This window comes from Huiozyma naganishii, chromosome 1 (genome assembly GCF_000348985.1).
Source record: "Huiozyma naganishii CBS 8797 chromosome 1, complete genome".
NCBI lineage: Eukaryota > Fungi > Ascomycota > Saccharomycetes > Saccharomycetales > Saccharomycetaceae > Huiozyma > Huiozyma naganishii.
The window spans coordinates 532,592-549,362 of record NC_035922.1 but is presented as its reverse complement, the minus strand read 5'-3'; the positions used below and the strand labels follow the sequence as shown (position 1 = coordinate 549,362).

Here is a 16,771-nt window from a genome sequence, read left to right as displayed (position 1 = left end):
AGCCTGCATTGTTTTGAAAAAGGCCGTCCTTTCATATCTGTCCTGCCCAGAAAAATAAAAATCAATCGAATTGGAGATGACAAGTTCCGGTTGTTTGATCTTCAAGTATGGACTCGAATATGCCATGTACTCTGAGAATTGGAAGATTAGTTCAGGCCTTTCGTGAAAGATTTCCGGGTAGCTTATATCGTTTGAGAGGACCGAGGATATAGATTCACGATCTTTCCATGCACGAGACGAAACAAAATATATTTGCCTCTCACTTCCTTCTGTGTTTAAATATTTTAACATGAAATCATGCATAATGAAGCTGCTGAATACTTTTTCATCTACGAAGATGGGAGCATATATCTCTCCATCAGATAGTTCACTCAGATTATAATGCAAGACGTAATGTTTTTGCAATATAGACATCATATCCGTCGTACAAATTGGGGTGAGACATTGGTGTAAATACTTGTTAGTCAATGCCAACGATTCACTTCCTGCTGTCTCTATGTAGATCATTCGGATTACCTCCGCAGGCAAATCGCACAGAGTCGCGTACGGCTTTCTCTGGTCATCACTAGTAGACTCTTCTTTATCTCTCGTCTCATTCACTCTCAGCCTTTTAAAGTTTCTCAGCGTTTGTGTTCTATTACTGCTCTGGAATGCTGCGTCATGGTAATAATAAATAGGTATGTCATCGTCATCGTGGTGCGGAGATGTTCTTTTCTTGTGTCTTTTAGTTGGAAAACCCGCTGCAGCGTACCCCATATACAAGCAATGTAGAACTAAAACAAGGTCAGGCCTTGAGCTCTCTTTAGATTTGTCCCGATGACATTACACTCTCATCTGTTTGATAAGTAATCATACAGATATATATTATTTTTTTTCTTGAAAAATCGAGGAACAGAACAAGACTCTCAGGTATGCAATCCTTTCAGTTCCAAAAATGAAATTACATTTGCGTTGAATTGCCTATTCATCTGGGACAGCTCTACTGTTGTGATTGATACATACTCATCCAGAGTTGTAAATGTTTTCGGCAATTGTTAATTTGTAGTGATCTACCAGATCAAGAAACCGTCTTACAGTTCGAAACGACTAGGAGTATGAAAAAAATTGTAAAATTAGAATGACCCCGAAAAAAGGTACTCAAGGTGTACTTCTACCCTCCACTCCTACACCAGCTGTATATGAGGAAATATTTAACTCCGCTTATGATTTTCCATTCCTTTTCCGGAATTTCAGAGGTATGTCTCTTCCCCGCCAAGGAAAATCAATTGTGGGTCAAAGCGGATCATCTGATATAAAGTTGAAAAAAGATCATAAATGCAGTTTTGATAAAACAGAAACAATTTACAGGCCATTGAGGTTATAGCGCATTCCCTTTCTAGTCCCTCCGTATCAACAGAGGTCCAAAATCCAGTATTACACAGTACAAGATTACGAACAATGTACTGGTCTATGTGGAAAAATACAAAGATCCAATTGCGTGCTAACAAGAGTTTCTCTACAATATATCGCAGTTTGAATTCTGCGTAAAAAGACCTGGATAGCAACAAATTCGTGCAAGCGTTGACCAGGAGTCTCAATAGGACGCAGACTACACACTACGTGAAAAATTTCCCTCACTGCATGGCCTTTGTAATACCGGAATGTTAATACAGAAATGGTGTATCTGCGTCGGTTTTGGCTGGCCACAATTTTTTAAACCAGGCAAACAAAAGCAGAGAGTTCGTTCTATGAAAAATTCTCATTATTTTTTTGGTGCCTCTTTATTTGGTTAGGAGAGCGCAACAATTCAAAAAATTGGGATATTTGAGAAGCTCCTATTATGCATGGCATTATCTTCATTGATCAAATGTGGGTTCCGCGGAAGCCGTTTGGAAACTCTGGCCCCGCAGTTGAAATACTGCGTCTTTTTCCGTCGTTTTTTTTTTTACCTAGTAATTTTTTGTTTTGTCTCTTTTCCGTCGGTATTTTTCTCTTTTGTTGTTGTTGTTGTTGTTGTGTGTTGCTGTTTGCGTAGTTTATACCCATTTCATTGCCATTGTCAACCGTAAAAATTTGTTTTGACACTCGGCTGAATATATTTGGCCAAAATAGACGGAACGAAATAGACAGTGTCGTTCAACTGCCCCGATTGGTTGTTGACCCCTGCTTGCATCTGGCCAACGTTGTTATTTATTATTTTTTTGCTTTTACTTCTAAGAATATTTTGGACCCGTTTCCATTTCTTCTTGACACAACTAGATAACCTAACACTGTTCTAATAATAGTACGATATTGATCTGAACCGGTCAATCAATTCTAGAGCTCAATAATCTGCCAGGTATACTCTTCTTACTTGAGAAAATCAGGAAAGAAAGAAAACTCGAAGAAAGAGAAAAAAAAACATTATACAAAGCATATCATGACGTCTCCTCCGGACATAAACAAAGTTCTGATAGTTGGCAACAACCCGAACGTTCAACTGTACACCTCCAGATTTCAAGAAAACAAAGACATAGAATTGTATCATGTCAGCAACTTGAAGTCCAACGTATTCAAAATGGATACATTTGCATACGGGACGGCTCAGTACGAAATTGATAACCATTTTACCTCTATAAGTAATCTGGTTGAGGCATTACAGGAACTGACAGGCTCGCCTCATGCATTGCAATTGGACTTGATTATTTTGAGTGCTTCGTCTTTGAGGGAATTGTCAACACTGCCCACCGAACTTGGACAGTTGATCGGTTCAAACACTAATATCTTAATTGAGAGTACTGGGTTTCTATCATTAGAACAATTCATTGAAAGTGATAAAGTGTTTGCCTCAGAGACGTTCAATGGCAATGTATTCAGTATATTAACAACATATGATGTACGTGAACTGGGTCCAAACAACTACCAACAATATGGGAACTCCAGCGAATCCCAAACGATCTTCATAGGCCAGAATAGCAAGACAACCAACTACCCTGACGACATTGCTAGTAGTATGAACGTTCTAGAAACTATTTTCCGTTCTGTTTTTGTTAACGATAAAGTCTCCTCTTGTAATCACTCACCTGTTGCATTTCTATCCGAACAATGGTCCATGGCCATTCCAAAAATGTGTCTTGACCCCTTATTAATTCTCTTTGAGGAAAAGGAAGTTAGCAAGTTCCCACAACAGGTCCTGGCTAAACCTCTCCTCTCCGGTTTGATCACGGAAGTTCTAACTATTGCCAAGACTATGAACATAAGACTGAAACCGAAAATGGAAAATGAAGACCATATTTTGGAGGCCTGGAAATCTAACAATTCTGGAAATAATATCCCGGGCTTATTATACCACTTCATCGAAGAGGGTCCGTCACTGGATTTGGATCTTTTGTTGCTACAGCCCATCCTATTGGCTGACGATTGTGATATCAAAACTCCTTACTTGGAATTCTTGTATACCGTTATGATGCAGTACGACAAGATTAACAGACGTGAATCCGACTGGTTTGTCAGGTCAGAGATGTACAGTGCTTTGAAGGAAAAACATGGCTTATTGAAAGATGAGAAGGACATCCTAGAAAGGAACTATCTGTCGCTGCAAACCCAAAACGAAGACTTGAGACAGAAACTGATGAGCAGAATTACTGATTTAGAAAGAGAAAATGATCAGTTGAGAAGAAGTAACTTCAACAATCAGCAACAAGACGTAATCGACGATTTGATGAGGCAGTTGAGAGATGCTAAGTTGAACCAAACACAAATGAGGGACAACTCAAGAGCGGAAGATACGGCTCCTTTGAATATTGGGCCAACATCCAGTAATGAGGTTTTCCACGATTCCACTGATGCGGATGTCTCGTTTGAGGAACGGGAAAGACAGATAAAGAAGAAGGAGCAAGAGCTGCTAGAACGAGAGCTGGAGATAAAGAAAGCGACCAGACAGCAGCAGATGCCCGCATACACTCAAATGCCATCGCGGCAACAATCACAATCTGTCCCATACTTCCCGAATTCGAATCCTCTAACCGTGTCTCCGCCACAAAATAACGCTTCTGTTTTCCCTCCGGCTGTTGCCGCGAAGCAATACGTCCCTCCAAACGCCGGGTATCAAAACAAGTCGAACCATTCTTCGCCAAATTTGCCTGTCTCCTCTTCGAACTTTGTTGACCCAATTACAGCAGGCTTGAGTCCGCCATTGGATTCCTCTGAATTCGGGGCTGCTTCACACAAACAATCATATGCATCTCACCATATCAAACCAACGAGCCGGAAAAATAGACAGAGCCATTTGCCACGAATCGGGCATGCTTCGAGTATAGCTTTCAATGCTATGGGCAACCAGAATGGTAACATGGGCGCAGGTAAACGTGTAAGCTCATTGCCAACAGCATACGAGTCAAACAGACAGCAGAGGCAGACTACAATGATGGATTTCCCTCAACCCACCACATTTGCTAACCCAGATGCCGGCGTAGGCTTCCAAGCTACCTCTCCTGACTCGAGCAGAAATAACTCAGGCACGCCAAACCCTCCCATCCAGTTCGGACACGCTCCAGCACCAGCCGGCGACAATGGTCCCGTCACAAACACGCCTCAGCAACAGAGCGGCAGCGCGACACCTATTGCGATCAGTCATGAATTTGGTTCCGCCCCACCAGCTCCATCTGAGCCAGCGGCACCAATCTCTACCGACATTGAAGCGCCTGAACCGACGGAGAAACCCAAGAAAAAGAAATTCAGTTTATTTGGCAAGAAGGACAAGAAGAAATGAACGAGCAGCGAACCGTCACACAAACCCATGCTATTTTGGTGCCCCCCTTTGAGCAATTGTAGTATAGTAATTTATGATACATAAAACGACCAGCCTGGTATATATTACCACAGATACTCAGAATTCGTATAACTGTCACCTTGCACGACGGTAAGATCTGGAATCTCGTACGAGACGACGCAAACAATTTTTTTTTTTCAGTTTTTTTGAAATTTTTTCAGTTTTTGCACAAGGTTTTAGCAGACGGCGTTCGCTGGCGTTGTTCTTAATGCGAAGTTGATTGTAGTTACTGTCTGGTGGTATCCCTTTCCAGTCCTTTTTTCGGAACTCAGAACACATTCAACCAAGGAAATCATGCCAATCGATCAAGAAAAACTAGCCAAGTTGCAAAAACTGTCCGCCAAGAACAAGGTTGGTGGTACCAGAAGAAAGTTGGCGAAGAAGCCTTCTTCCACTGCTGGTGCTCAGAAGGACGACACCAAATTGCAGGCTCAATTGGCTAAGTTCAACGCCGTCACTGTTGACAACGTCGCCGAAGCCAACTTTTTCAAGGACGACGGTAACGTCTTGCATTTCAACAGAGTTGGTGTCCAAGTTGCCCCACAGCACAACACTTCCGTCTTCTACGGTATCCCACAGGAGAAGAATTTGCAAGAGTTGTTCCCAGGTATCATCTCTCAAATGGGTCCTGAATCCATTCAAGCTTTGACTCAGCTAGCCTCCCAATTGCAAGCTCAACAGCAGAAGGGTGGCGACATTGCCAACGCTGAAGGTGCTGAGGCCAAGAAGGACGAAGCCATCCCAGAATTGGTTGAGGGTCAAACTTTTGACGCCGAAGTCGAATAGATGACGTCGTAACTTATCCAGAAGCAAAAGAAGAAGACCTAACTTGATGCGAAACATATACGAGAATATACATATATATACATCCATCTCGGTTATAATAATCCACGTTCGAAGTATATTAATTTGATATCATTGTATGCATATTTTGAGAGTTGATGAACAAATGATATATATACGTTGGCCGTCTTGTAGGGGATGATGAGGGTGAGGAAGACTATAATGTTTCTTTGCATCCACCCCCCGTCGTAGGGATAAAAATGTATGGTATTTAATTATTTATTTGAGGTTGAACTGGTATGACTGTTTGTTCTGTTACTTTCGTTGCTCACTAGAGAAGCTATTTTCTTCTTGTTTCTTTTACACGCAAGTGTGTTAACATGTCTCTTCAGGGCGTCCTTTCTTGCAAACCCTTTGCCGCATTGCGAGCATATGTTGGGGAGCACGGGCAAATGTATCTTCTCGTGTCTTCTCAGATCGGAGCACCTCAGAAAATTCATGTGGCATTTCGCACAAACAAAGGGTCTATCTATGCTTGATTGTGGTTTATAAGATTTTGGGATCGATTTGTATGGCGTTTGCGTATCTAACCTGTCTGCCCCTCTGTATGCATATTTCTCCTTCTCTGGGCCTGTATAACCTCCCAAGGAATCTGTATGTCCGCCTACTTCGTCCGTAAACAGTTTCAACAGCATGCCATTCTGTTCTTTGAATTTACTGTCCAGTAGGGATGGATCAACAGATTGTACTCTGACAGGCGTTGCAATATTCTCTGTTTTCGTGTTGACCACTCCACCGAGTCTATTCAGCAGTTCTCTCAATTTCGGGTCAGTACCGTTATTCGATACGTTTAAAATAGCGTCAGTAATCCTCCTGTAGTAGTCACCTTCCCGTTTCGCCATTCTTGTAGCGTCGGTTGAGTGGTTGTCGTCACGAAACTCCTCAAAAGCACCAGGCTCTTGGTGGTCCAGTGTCAGTTTCTTAGCGTCATCGTATAGCAGATCTAAATCTACACTCATCGCGGACTGCCAGCACTACAGGAGGGGACCCTGGAAAGAAAGAGAGACCAAGCGTACTTAATATAACAGAGCAACACTGCAAATTTGACTTTTCCAGTACCACACACACACTCACACAGGCTACTAGGCTCCTAAGCAATCTGCAAGCTATATAAATGCCAAGTCTCGCATAACTCTCCCCTCTGGAGAGAAAGAAAACAAAGAAACAAGTCGAGAGACCTCTCGCCCTCACCTCAACTGTGACCGCCGGGGTCCACCACCCGAGGGAAGCGCAACGATGGCTCAACAACCGGGTCCGACGTCCCACGTTAGTCACTTCCGGGCTTGTTGTATGTAGCACAGTGTAATATGTGTGTGCAACTCTTCTTGCCAAAAAAAGTATGGCAACACACACACGGCAAATAGTATGCGAAAGTGCCCAAAACTGTGGGAACACCGCGACTCAAATTGTGAACATTTCCCAGTTTGGCGTCGGAAATGTGTGAGAAGACGAGGCAATGGGAGTGGTACACACGGCGTGCAGCACAGAGCAGTTGATGGACTTCCATTCACACTTTTCCCTCTGCGTGCTTAGTTTCCCTCAGGAGGAAACGACCGGATAGTAACGGAGAATGTCGGCTGGTGCCTGAAGTTGCTGTGTGGGCCTGGCCTGGCCTCTCTGTAACGCATGGCGATGCCTTGTACTTTGTAGCATGTGTAGAGGTATTAGCCAGAGGGTGAAAGCTTGGTGGTAGGCGGTGTTTCGTTCTACTTCGATTATGTGATCTCCGAAAGAGAATAAGTGGAAAAAAAAACAATCGAAAACAAAAATAAAGGAACTGGAAGGTAGGAGAGAAGCTCATCGCACTGTACTGTACTGTATCAGTTTTCCGTGGTTGGTGTGTTTAGACTCCCGAATGGAACTCGACGATGCGTATGTCCCCTATATGGGAAAAAATTATGAGCTCACTCAAATGCGCCGGTTGCCTCTGGCCACATTAGTAAGATTGGCTCGGAAATGGTGTAGAAAGTTCGGATTCGCTAGGAGACGGCTCTCTGCGGAACACCTGGAAGATGACCTGCACGAGTTCGTCATGATGAAATACAACAGGAAGGTAGTCACTCAGAGGCTGCTGGCGAAGTACTGGCCCGACGGACTAAACGTGTACCAATTGAGTCAATTGGACAGCTGCATCGTGCAGCAACACTCATTCCATTACCGTTGGCATTCAAAGACTATATACAAATCAAAGCACGAGCGAACACACCCACATGTAGACAGGGATGCATTTGTGAACGTACTGTACGAGACTTTGACAAAGCACCATTACACGCACATATACCAATTCCGTCACAACAACCTCCCGCTGATGTGCTACAGGGTGCAGTTGTTCGATAGACCCGTCGCCAGCTCAGGGGAGAACCAGCATAGTGACAAGCTTGTTGCGATTCAAACGTACTACGTAGCGTTCATGGAGGACAGCGAAGTCCCCATCATAATACACACCGCTGAAACGGGAGTATACGCAACTTTGATACAGCAAGCTGTCAAGCGTGCTCTCTCTACCAGAACGGTGATACATTTGCATGATAACGAGCTGGAACCAGTCCGATCGATAGAGAAAATGTTTCTCGTATGTGGTGCGACTCGGTTCAGCGAGGCGATGGGGAGGTGGGTCCCCTACGCCAAGGGCGAGACGGATGTGTCACCCTTGGGGAACACGGGAGTCCATCGGAGCATTGTTGGACAGATGGTGGATCCCACCGACATACAATCCAAGAGTATGTTGAAGTTTAAGGGCAGTACCTCTTGTCACCAGGGCCGCCATGTGTACGAATCGTTGGTGCCTGTAGAGAGGGCCACATTTGTCTTTCAGGATGAGGTGACCCGTGAGGCCCAGTCCTCCCCAGGTGAAGTCACTGTCAAGTTCAAATTCAAGGGGACAGATATCTTTGCAGGGTTGCATAAGCTATGTGATAAACGGCTGGTCGACATCGATAAAGTGCCAGGGTGGCTTGCTGGCGAGAACGGGAACCATTCTGGCACAGTAGACGCACATGGGAACTTTATCAAGAAGGTGAGTAAGAAAAACTTGCTATAGGGTCCTGCTACGTATATCTGGATTTACATAAACGAGAGAACGGGTAGGGGAACGTCTGCTGCTTATAATATGACAAAATTGACTCTCTTGGTCTTTATCATTGTTGTGTGTACGGGACAATAAGGGCACTTGAATGATAAGTTCCCATTCTTCGAAAGTCTGTCCAGTGCCTTTTTGGATATGATATGATGGCAGGACAGGGAGTACGGTGGGTTTTCGCTTGTCGTCTCCTCCTTTAACACTGGGCAGATGAATATCGGGTGGAAATGGGACAAGAAATCTGGCAGCTCGACGTCGAAGGGTAGTTCGTCCCTGGTGGTCCAACCTACGTGTGACGCTGCTCTAATTTGGTTGTATTTGATAAAATACTGGAGTGAGATGATCCCGCTGAGGACGGTGAGGAACAAGGGGGAGTCGAAGGGCAGGCTATTTTGAGCGCAGAACTCGTGCGTGAAGATCCGGATGCACGACTGCAGTCTCTCTTGTATGATTGCGTCGATATCGGGCAGTTCGTGTCCGAGGACCATCTTCGCCAGCAGTGCCGCAGAGACGTCCTTGTACGTGGAGTCCTCGCTGTACGTGATAAGGTTTTGCGGCACGTTATCAATCAAGTACTTGACAGTGTGCGTTGTTCCACTCACTTTCACCATCTGCAACGCCTTCAATATAAACAGTTCGAACTGCAACCTCGGGGTCACGCTGTCCCCGTGGTCGCTTGCCCACGCGGCGCAACTATCAAACTCATGCCTTCTCAAATCATGGATCATGCGACCCATGGGCGCGAGCCTCTCCGAGGCGGCCCTATCCACTCTATACGCGGTCTCCAAGTACTGCACGATATTGGCCCCCTCATCGAGGGGTAAGTCCCCGACGTTGTACCTCGAGATATGGAACCCGATGGCCCTATCCACGAACGCTCTGTTCGCTGGAGCAATCTTGTGCTGGTATATCTCCTCGAGCGGCGCGCCCTTGAGTTGTGCGAGTGCATCCTTCCTAAAGCAAGCGTACCGTAGCCCCACTGCCTTCCCCTGTCTCTTGACAGCGTGGTCCCACACTTTGTAACACTTGTTAACTTTGTCCTGTATAACTGCCCTCTTCTTCATGAGTTTGTTGTCCTGTGGCGACCCCTCACGTTCCTGGATGTTCTTGTTGAGGTGTGCCTTGAGTTTCCGCAGTTGTTGTTTCAAATCCTGCGTGTCGCTGAGTGTTTGGCGCAGGCCGGACCCGCCTGCCTCATGCCCGCCCGTCAGTTTCTCGAACTCTGCCTCCAATTTACCCAGTAACTTAGCCATGCCTCGTTGGCACCTGGGGGGATTCAAGGGGGAAAGTGTTAGAAGTTCTTCTCCCCTTTCTGTTTTATTTTTGAACTCATCGAAAATAACGATTAGACATAAATAAGGACATAAATATATACTTTAGAAGGATAGATGTATGAGAAAAGTAACGGGTAATAAATACTTTGGGATCACAACTTGTTCATTTTGTTCTCGGTGGTCTTCTCAGTAGCGATCTCTCTGATCCTGTTCCCCAGCTGTGGGTCAACTCTAGAGAACATCTCGAAGACCCGTTCCTGGATCCCCGAGCACGCGTTCGCGACGTGCACCCCGACGTTGTGTGCCAGTCTCTCCTGTGCGCCCGGTTGCTTAGCAAGCACTTTCTGGTACAGAGCTCTTGGTTGCACGTAGTCGATGTCCCCCGCAGAGGTGGCCCAATGGTATGGGATCGCCGGCCCCTGCCAGACCTCCTGGTGTTGTTGGATGGGTCTGTCCTGTTGGATGAACTGGTACTTGCAGTTTGTCGAGTAGTAGTTTGGTTCGGACCCGAAGTTCCCGTCGACGTTCATGGGCCCGTCGCGCATGACCGGGGTGAAGAACTTGGACGCGTAGGGGCAGTTGACGGGCACCTGGTTGTAGTTGGGCCCGATTCTGTACCGATGAGCGTCCGCGTATGCGAACAGTCTGGACTGTAGGACTGGGTCCGCACTGGCCTCCTGGTAGGGCACCGTGTTACTTGGTGCGAACGCGGCCTGTTCTATCTGTGCGAAGAAATTCTGCGGGTTTTCGTTCAGCACGAGCTTGCCGATACGACGCAGTGGGAAGTCCTTGTGCGACCAGACTTTTGTCAGGTCGAACACTGAGAAGGGCAGTTTCTTGGCTTGTTCCTCTGTCATTACCTGGACGGACACTGTCCAGGAGGGCGCATCGCCCCTTTCGATGGCGTTCGCGAGGTCCTCTGTACAGTAGTCTGGGTTCTTACCTGCCATTTCGATGGCCTCCTCGTTGGTGAAATTCTCGATCCCTTGGTCCGAGATAATGTGGACTTGCACGTAGTGCCAGTCGCCCTTCTTGTTTGACCACTTGTAAGTGTGGCCGGAGTACCCGTTCATCTTTCTAAAGGATGCTGGCGTGCCCCTATCCGAGAACAGGATAGTCACCTGGTGGATAGCGACTTGGTTCTCCGGAGTAGTCAAGAAATCCCAGAACATGTTTGCGTCCTTCAGGTTAGTCCGTGGGTTCCTCTTCTGGGTGTGAATGAAATGGGGGAATTTCGAGGGGTCTCTAATGAAGAAGACCGGAGTGTTGTTGTACACCCAGTCCAAGTTCCCCTCCTCCGTGTAAAACTTGGTGGCAAACCCTCTAGGGTCTCTTGCCGTGTCGGCAGAGCCTTTCTCCCCACCCACCGTGGAGAACCTGGTCAAACACCTCGTCCGCTTCCCAATGGTGTCGAACATGGCGGACCCACAGATATCCGTGATATCGTCGGTCACTTCAAAATACCCAAACGCACCGCTCCCATGAGCGTGTGGGTTCCTCTCGGGGACTCTCTCCCTGTTGAAATGCGCCAGGGACTCAATCAAATTAGAATCCTGCATCAACAGGGGCCCATGTTCCCCGATCCGCTGCGTGGCAAAGGGATCGTTCATGGGGATCCCGTTGGAGTTAGTGACCACCCTGTCCTCTCTCACCTCAGCCGTATTAGTCTTATCCTCTGCAGACATCTTGTCTTGTTGTTGTGTTGGGGGTACTTTCTACCACACGAGAGGGAACCACGAGAACATACCCTCCCCCCAACGAACACAGACACAACCCCCATTTATATACGCCAGTCCCGCAGATAGATCCCCGCGCCCCCTCTCCAACACTCTTGGAGGAAAGCGCTGCTTACCAATGCAACAGCCGCCACGAGAACCAACAACAGCCAACAGCAGAAAATAAAGGGTTCCAGAAATCTACAACCGCGGCCCTCCTCTTATTTCCGGCAAACCCGCGCCGCCTCGCCGCCCCGCCGCCTGCCGCTGCTTTTTACCCCAACACAGGGAAGAAGGGGGGCACAGCGGGGAGCGGGGGCAGCGGACCCAGAACAAGGGCGGCTATTTGTCACTGCTCACGCTGCTGCTGCTCCGTTTCGGGCATTTGTCAGTGACAGCTGTCACGCTGCTCGCTGCCGCCCCGTCGAGACCTCCGGCAAACGCAGCAAACGGGAATTTGTCATGGCAATCGCGGGTCCCGGTCCCCTGTTTTGTTTTTAGGGGCGGCGGGTGCGGGCACGTGATGGCTTGTGACGTCTCGAGATCTGGAACTGGAGGGGACTGCAGGATTTGTACCGAGAATAAGATGAGGTGCCAGGGCTCGACTCTGCTTGCTTATACACAGAGTATGCTACGCTGCCGCTTCGTTGATTCCACTGACTAAAGATACTTCCCTCCCTCTGTTTCGGCCACTGTATCTCTTTTTTTAACCTGTTGACAGGGACACGCTCACAAGTAGATTCACTTCTTGGTGCGTTCCCCATTTCTTGCTCTCTTGTATACTTCCTAGTGATTATCCACGTAGTATATCACGTAGTGCAGGGGAAAGAGTGACGACAATTGCGATTTTTCATTGGTGTTTGTTGTTGCATGAGTTTATTTTTCTCAACTTTCTCTGTCACCTGTTGCTCGATTTCGTTGTGTGTGCGTGCGTTTTCCGCTTTGGTAGGCGCTGTTGCAACACGCCACAATTGTTATAAAGATGCGAATAAGATATACCGCAGAGGTGTCGCATTGCAGCGTTGCGTTGGGTTTACCCCCCAGCTCTCTCATGTCGCATGCCACTGTCATGAGAGCGTGAGCTGATCGATACACCATAATGGTCAATTCAAAAACACTCGTGTCAATAGCCGCGTCACTCGTGCTTTGCTTAGTGACACTCCCCGTTTTGGTGAGTAAAATATGGTACCCGTCAATACTGGGCTTCCACACTTCAGATTTGCTCAATGTGGATTCCCTCGAGAGAGAGGGCACGTACTACTTCAGTTACGCAAGTCCGTTCACAAAGGAGTATCAGTACAAAGACAACAGAGGTGCCGTCGAGACTGGAGGTATCTCGTACTACAATTTGAACGAACTGGCCGCATCCCCGGACGCAGAGGGGCACAGTGAACATATCTTGGTACTGATCCCCTTGATCAATTTCAACAGCAGGTTCTTCGAAAACCTCTTCGCACTCACGTACCCGAAACAGCTGATCGATTTGGGGGTCATCGTCCCAGATTCTAAAAACGCTACGGGCATCCTACAGGCCCTACAGGAGACTTTGGCAAAAGTACAAGCGAACGACAGTACAAGGTACAACAAAATAACAGTCTTGAAAGATGACAACAAGTGGGGCAACACTGACGATCCGGTGGCATACAGGAAACAACTCGCAGCGTTGAAGAACCAGCTCTTGTTCTCGACACTCCCGCCGTACTGCAGCTGGGTCCTGTGGCTGGACTCACAGATCACCGGTACACCAACAACCCTGGTGCAAGACTTGGCGAACCATGGGAAGGCGATCCTAACAACACACATATTCAACAACAGCGATGGCTCACCAGACAGCGAGACGCTGAACAACTGGGTCGCTAGCGACACATGGAGATCGCTCGCCACTGGGATGCCGCACAGTCGGGTCGTCATCGAGGGCGTGTCCCACGTGTACACGGACAGACCCCTCATGGGCCAGTTCTACGACGCCGCGGCATCCGTGCTCACAGAGATGGAACTCGATAGCGTGAGCACCGCATGCACGCTCGTCAAGGCGGAGGTGCACAGGGATGGCGCGATGTTCCCGAATTTTGCATTCCACCACCTCGTTGAAACGGAAGGTTTCGCCAGGATGGCAAGACTACTCAAGCACCAGGCTTTCGGATTACCAAACTACGTGGTACACCGAGGATAAGGCGTCTACTCCATCTTATGACATCCATTTTTTAAAATGCATAGCAATTATACATAATGATGTATACGTAGTAACGATTTTCTAAATAGCATATACGGTGGGGGGAAGCAACGATCATAATCCCTGGAGATCGATCAACTTGTGGTAATTCTCATCGTAAACTTCAGATGTGCCCAATTCTTTGACGGCCATATCTGGCGAGTGCTTCGTCTTGTTAACCTTCTCCGTGACGCTCCCTAGATCCAAACCCAAGTATTTCGCCATGTACTGCCCTATCTCGGTATTCTCGTGGTTCCCTTGCAAATGATCCAGGATGTCGTACCACGCGTTCTTCTCGTTCGCGTACGCGTAGATGTTGACGTCAACCGCGCTGTGCCCGTGTGTAGTCCACCCAATTTGAGCCCGGAACGAAATCATGTCGTTGATTTTGTACTGGATCGCCTCAGAGTCCTTCAAGCTGGCAAGCTCCGCGACATCCTCCTCCGTGTAGTCAGTGATACCAAGGTCACGTTCCAGCACTTCGTGCCGCACAAAATCAAGCTTGTCGTCAGCATGATAGTTTAGGATCTTCCTCTTGGCGTACTCCCCTGAGTACGAGGAGTTGCCCAGCACTTCTGGTTTCCAAAGGTAATCAGGGTACTCCTTCGTCACCTGTCTCGCAGTGACCAGTCCACCGGTCTCGTGGTCAGACGTGGAGATCAAAATTGTCTCGACGTCAGAGTTATCCGCAAACTCCATTGCTGCGGCGAAAGCCTTATCGAACGCTAGCACCTCTCTCACTTGTGCGGATGGGTCGTTTTGGTGGCCCGCATGGTCGATTCTAGACCCTTCCACGAGAAGGAAGAACCCCTTGTCGGAATCTCTCGTCGCTTCACTCAGCGCAGTCAACGCGGTCATCGTTTGTTCCTCTAGAGATGGATACACTTTTTCATCTCTGTCTAAATCAAATGGAATATCGTTATCGGCAAGCAATGCCAACAGGGGCAAGGATACGTTCTTCCCCAGTTGAAGTGCATCGAACTCTGCGCGGTCCGACACGTACTGCCAGCCCCTTTTTTGCACCTCCTTGATCAAGTTCCTCCCATCGGTTCTCGAACCGAACCCGGGATCGCTCTTCGGATAAAAGTGCGTCCTACCTCCACCAATTATCAAGTCGACAACAGGACCGAGAGGATATTCTCCGATCTGATGCAACGCAATCAAATCTTCCTGTATTCTGTAGTCTGCGTGTGCACTGAATGAGGCCGGTGTCGCGTCCGTTATCCTCGTCGTCACGACTAGACCTGTCAATAACCCCTCCAGCTTCGCTGCCTCCAATATGGTCCCGCATGGTGACTTAAACTGGTCAACGCCGATCGCACCGTTGTAGCTCTTTAAACCACACGAAAACGCGGTGGCACCAGCGGCAGAATCCGTCACTAGTGAGTCTGAGGATCTTGTACGCGACGACCCGATCAGGTGTCTGTCCAGCTGTAACGTGTCGTTGATGGGCAGTCCATCTACGTACTGTCTGAACGACCGAGTCAGCGACAAAGACGCGGGGCCCATCCCATCGGTAACGAAGAAAATCAAATTCTTTTTATTGCTACTGCTGCGGTGTGATTTGCCAGGTCCATACGCACTTTGATCAATCCAGTGGATGAATAAAGTAAGCACGGCAATAACTATAAGCGAAGTCACCACCACGGCCTTCTTTTTACCGCGGCTGACGGTGGGGCCAGCTTGCTTCTTCACCCTGCTATTGTGCAACAGAGTTGTATCTTCGCCAGTTGCCATTATTGAGGATTGCTGTATGTGTCTGTGTGTTTGTGGTAGATGTCTGATATCTAGATAAGAGTATCAAGAAATCTAATACAGAATTCACGATTTCCGAGTTAAAAAAAAAGTACGTGACTTTTCGAGAGTACTAACAGTTCACTCCAAAATCTCAAGAAAACTCCTTCTCCGTGCTACCACCACGCAACCAACTGTGTGTACGGCTAAGAAAGTGGTGTCTCGATCAAGTCTCTTCCACTTTTTCTCTTGTTAAAGGGAAAAAGAAGGAGACTATCGGCTTTTTATTTGTAAATTTTTCTTGGATCATCTAAAAATATGAGATAGCGATTAGAGGTCTGCTTTGGGTTCTGTGTGAGGATGGGACCCGTCCTCATCGAGCCGTTTATGTCTCGCTTTGTACACTTTGGCCACCTGTTCCTCCGTTTCTCTCTCTTGACTGAGCTCTTCACGCAGAGCGTTGCACCGCTCGTCGATTACCTCATCGGTCAGGGAAGCATCGGTTTCCTGCTGGTCTTCCAATTTGTCCCGCAACTCGGATACCTGCAACTCCACTTTCCTTTTGTTCAAATGCTTCGCCATGCTCTCGTGTTTCACGGCAGCAAGTTTTCCAGGGTCCGATTTGGACGCACTTTTCAGCGCCGCCCTCCGTGCAGTATAGTTCTTCGCATTACTCCGGCCCTCCGCACGGCCAGCCAAAGATTTCTGTACGTGGCCCGAGGTCGAAGAACCCTTGGCCGACTTCAAACCTATCCCATTGTAAGACATACCGGATTAATACGCACAGGCAAACCCACGTAAACCACCCACCCCGACTCCCCAAACTGGACTGGGACCCGTCACGTAAGCTTTTAAAATTCTCGGAACAAATCGCTTCTTTTTCTTTTTTCAGCGACGCGAAAAAAATCATCGAAAAAATTACTTGAGGAAAAAAAAAAAAGAAAAAATTTTACAAACGAATTAAACACGTCGATGATCTACAAGGTTTCTCTCTTTCTCTCTTAATTGATCCCTTTCCTCCAGATTATATATATATATTAGGAGTTGCTAACAGGGGAAACAATTCTCCGAGTTACTTGCTGGTAGGTGGCTTCTAGATATACCTTTCTTTCTTTTTTTACTTTC

At 47.3% G+C, this 16,771-nt stretch overlaps 10 protein-coding genes across 10 annotated transcripts in view; 4 read left to right on the top strand and 6 right to left on the bottom strand.

The window, feature by feature from the left end:
* The window catches only part of KNAG0A04060 (uncharacterized protein), a gene marked incomplete at both ends in the record, with an annotated part of 1,134 nt that extends 378 nt beyond the window's left edge, over nt 1-756 (bottom strand). Inside the window, one exon of the mRNA XM_022608385.1 lies at nt 1-756. This exon is cut by the window's left edge and continues 378 nt beyond it. Within this exon, the coding sequence (XP_022462331.1) occupies nt 1-756 (756 nt within the window).
* Nucleotides 757-2,398: 1,642 nt separating this feature from the next.
* On the top strand, nt 2,399-4,729 carry PAM1 (Pam1p; the record flags this gene model as incomplete). The annotated part of the gene is made up of 1 exon (XM_022608374.1): nt 2,399-4,729. One exon carries the CDS (start codon nt 2,399-2,401, stop codon nt 4,727-4,729), a length of 2,331 nt encoding a protein of 776 aa, XP_022462330.1.
* A 354-nt stretch (nt 4,730-5,083) lies between these two features.
* On the top strand, nt 5,084-5,575 carry BTT1 (CCR4-NOT core subunit BTT1; the record flags this gene model as incomplete). The annotated part of the gene is made up of 1 exon (XM_022608363.1): nt 5,084-5,575. The coding sequence occupies one exon, from the start codon at nt 5,084-5,086 to the stop codon at nt 5,573-5,575; it is 492 nt and encodes a 163-aa protein (XP_022462329.1).
* A 272-nt stretch (nt 5,576-5,847) lies between these two features.
* MET32 (Met32p) lies at nt 5,848-6,474 on the bottom strand (the record flags this gene model as incomplete). The annotated part of the gene is made up of 1 exon (XM_022608352.1): nt 5,848-6,474. The coding sequence occupies one exon, from the start codon at nt 6,472-6,474 to the stop codon at nt 5,848-5,850; it is 627 nt and encodes a 208-aa protein (XP_022462328.1).
* Nucleotides 6,475-7,487: 1,013 nt separating this feature from the next.
* CHL4 (Chl4p) lies at nt 7,488-8,672 on the top strand (the record flags this gene model as incomplete). The annotated part of the gene is made up of 1 exon (XM_022608341.1): nt 7,488-8,672. The coding sequence occupies one exon, from the start codon at nt 7,488-7,490 to the stop codon at nt 8,670-8,672; it is 1,185 nt and encodes a 394-aa protein (XP_022462327.1).
* Nucleotides 8,673-8,734: 62 nt separating this feature from the next.
* Nucleotides 8,735-9,964, bottom strand: RMD5 (ubiquitin-protein ligase RMD5; the record flags this gene model as incomplete). Its single annotated transcript, XM_022608329.1, has 1 exon — nt 8,735-9,964. One exon carries the CDS (start codon nt 9,962-9,964, stop codon nt 8,735-8,737), a length of 1,230 nt encoding a protein of 409 aa, XP_022462326.1.
* A 173-nt stretch (nt 9,965-10,137) lies between these two features.
* On the bottom strand, nt 10,138-11,670 carry CTA1 (catalase A; the record flags this gene model as incomplete). Its single annotated transcript, XM_022608318.1, has 1 exon — nt 10,138-11,670. One exon carries the CDS (start codon nt 11,668-11,670, stop codon nt 10,138-10,140), a length of 1,533 nt encoding a protein of 510 aa, XP_022462325.1.
* Nucleotides 11,671-12,799: 1,129 nt separating this feature from the next.
* Nucleotides 12,800-13,873, top strand: KNAG0A03990 (ANP1/MMN9/VAN1 family protein; the record flags this gene model as incomplete). Its single annotated transcript, XM_022608307.1, has 1 exon — nt 12,800-13,873. One exon carries the CDS (start codon nt 12,800-12,802, stop codon nt 13,871-13,873), a length of 1,074 nt encoding a protein of 357 aa, XP_022462324.1.
* Nucleotides 13,874-13,987: 114 nt separating this feature from the next.
* On the bottom strand, nt 13,988-15,649 carry PHO8 (alkaline phosphatase PHO8; the record flags this gene model as incomplete). Its single annotated transcript, XM_022608296.1, has 1 exon — nt 13,988-15,649. The coding sequence occupies one exon, from the start codon at nt 15,647-15,649 to the stop codon at nt 13,988-13,990; it is 1,662 nt and encodes a 553-aa protein (XP_022462323.1).
* Nucleotides 15,650-15,976: 327 nt separating this feature from the next.
* Nucleotides 15,977-16,414, bottom strand: CWC21 (U2-type spliceosomal complex subunit CWC21; the record flags this gene model as incomplete). Its single annotated transcript, XM_022608285.1, has 1 exon — nt 15,977-16,414. The coding sequence occupies one exon, from the start codon at nt 16,412-16,414 to the stop codon at nt 15,977-15,979; it is 438 nt and encodes a 145-aa protein (XP_022462322.1).
* Nucleotides 16,415-16,771: the final 357 nt, after the last annotated feature.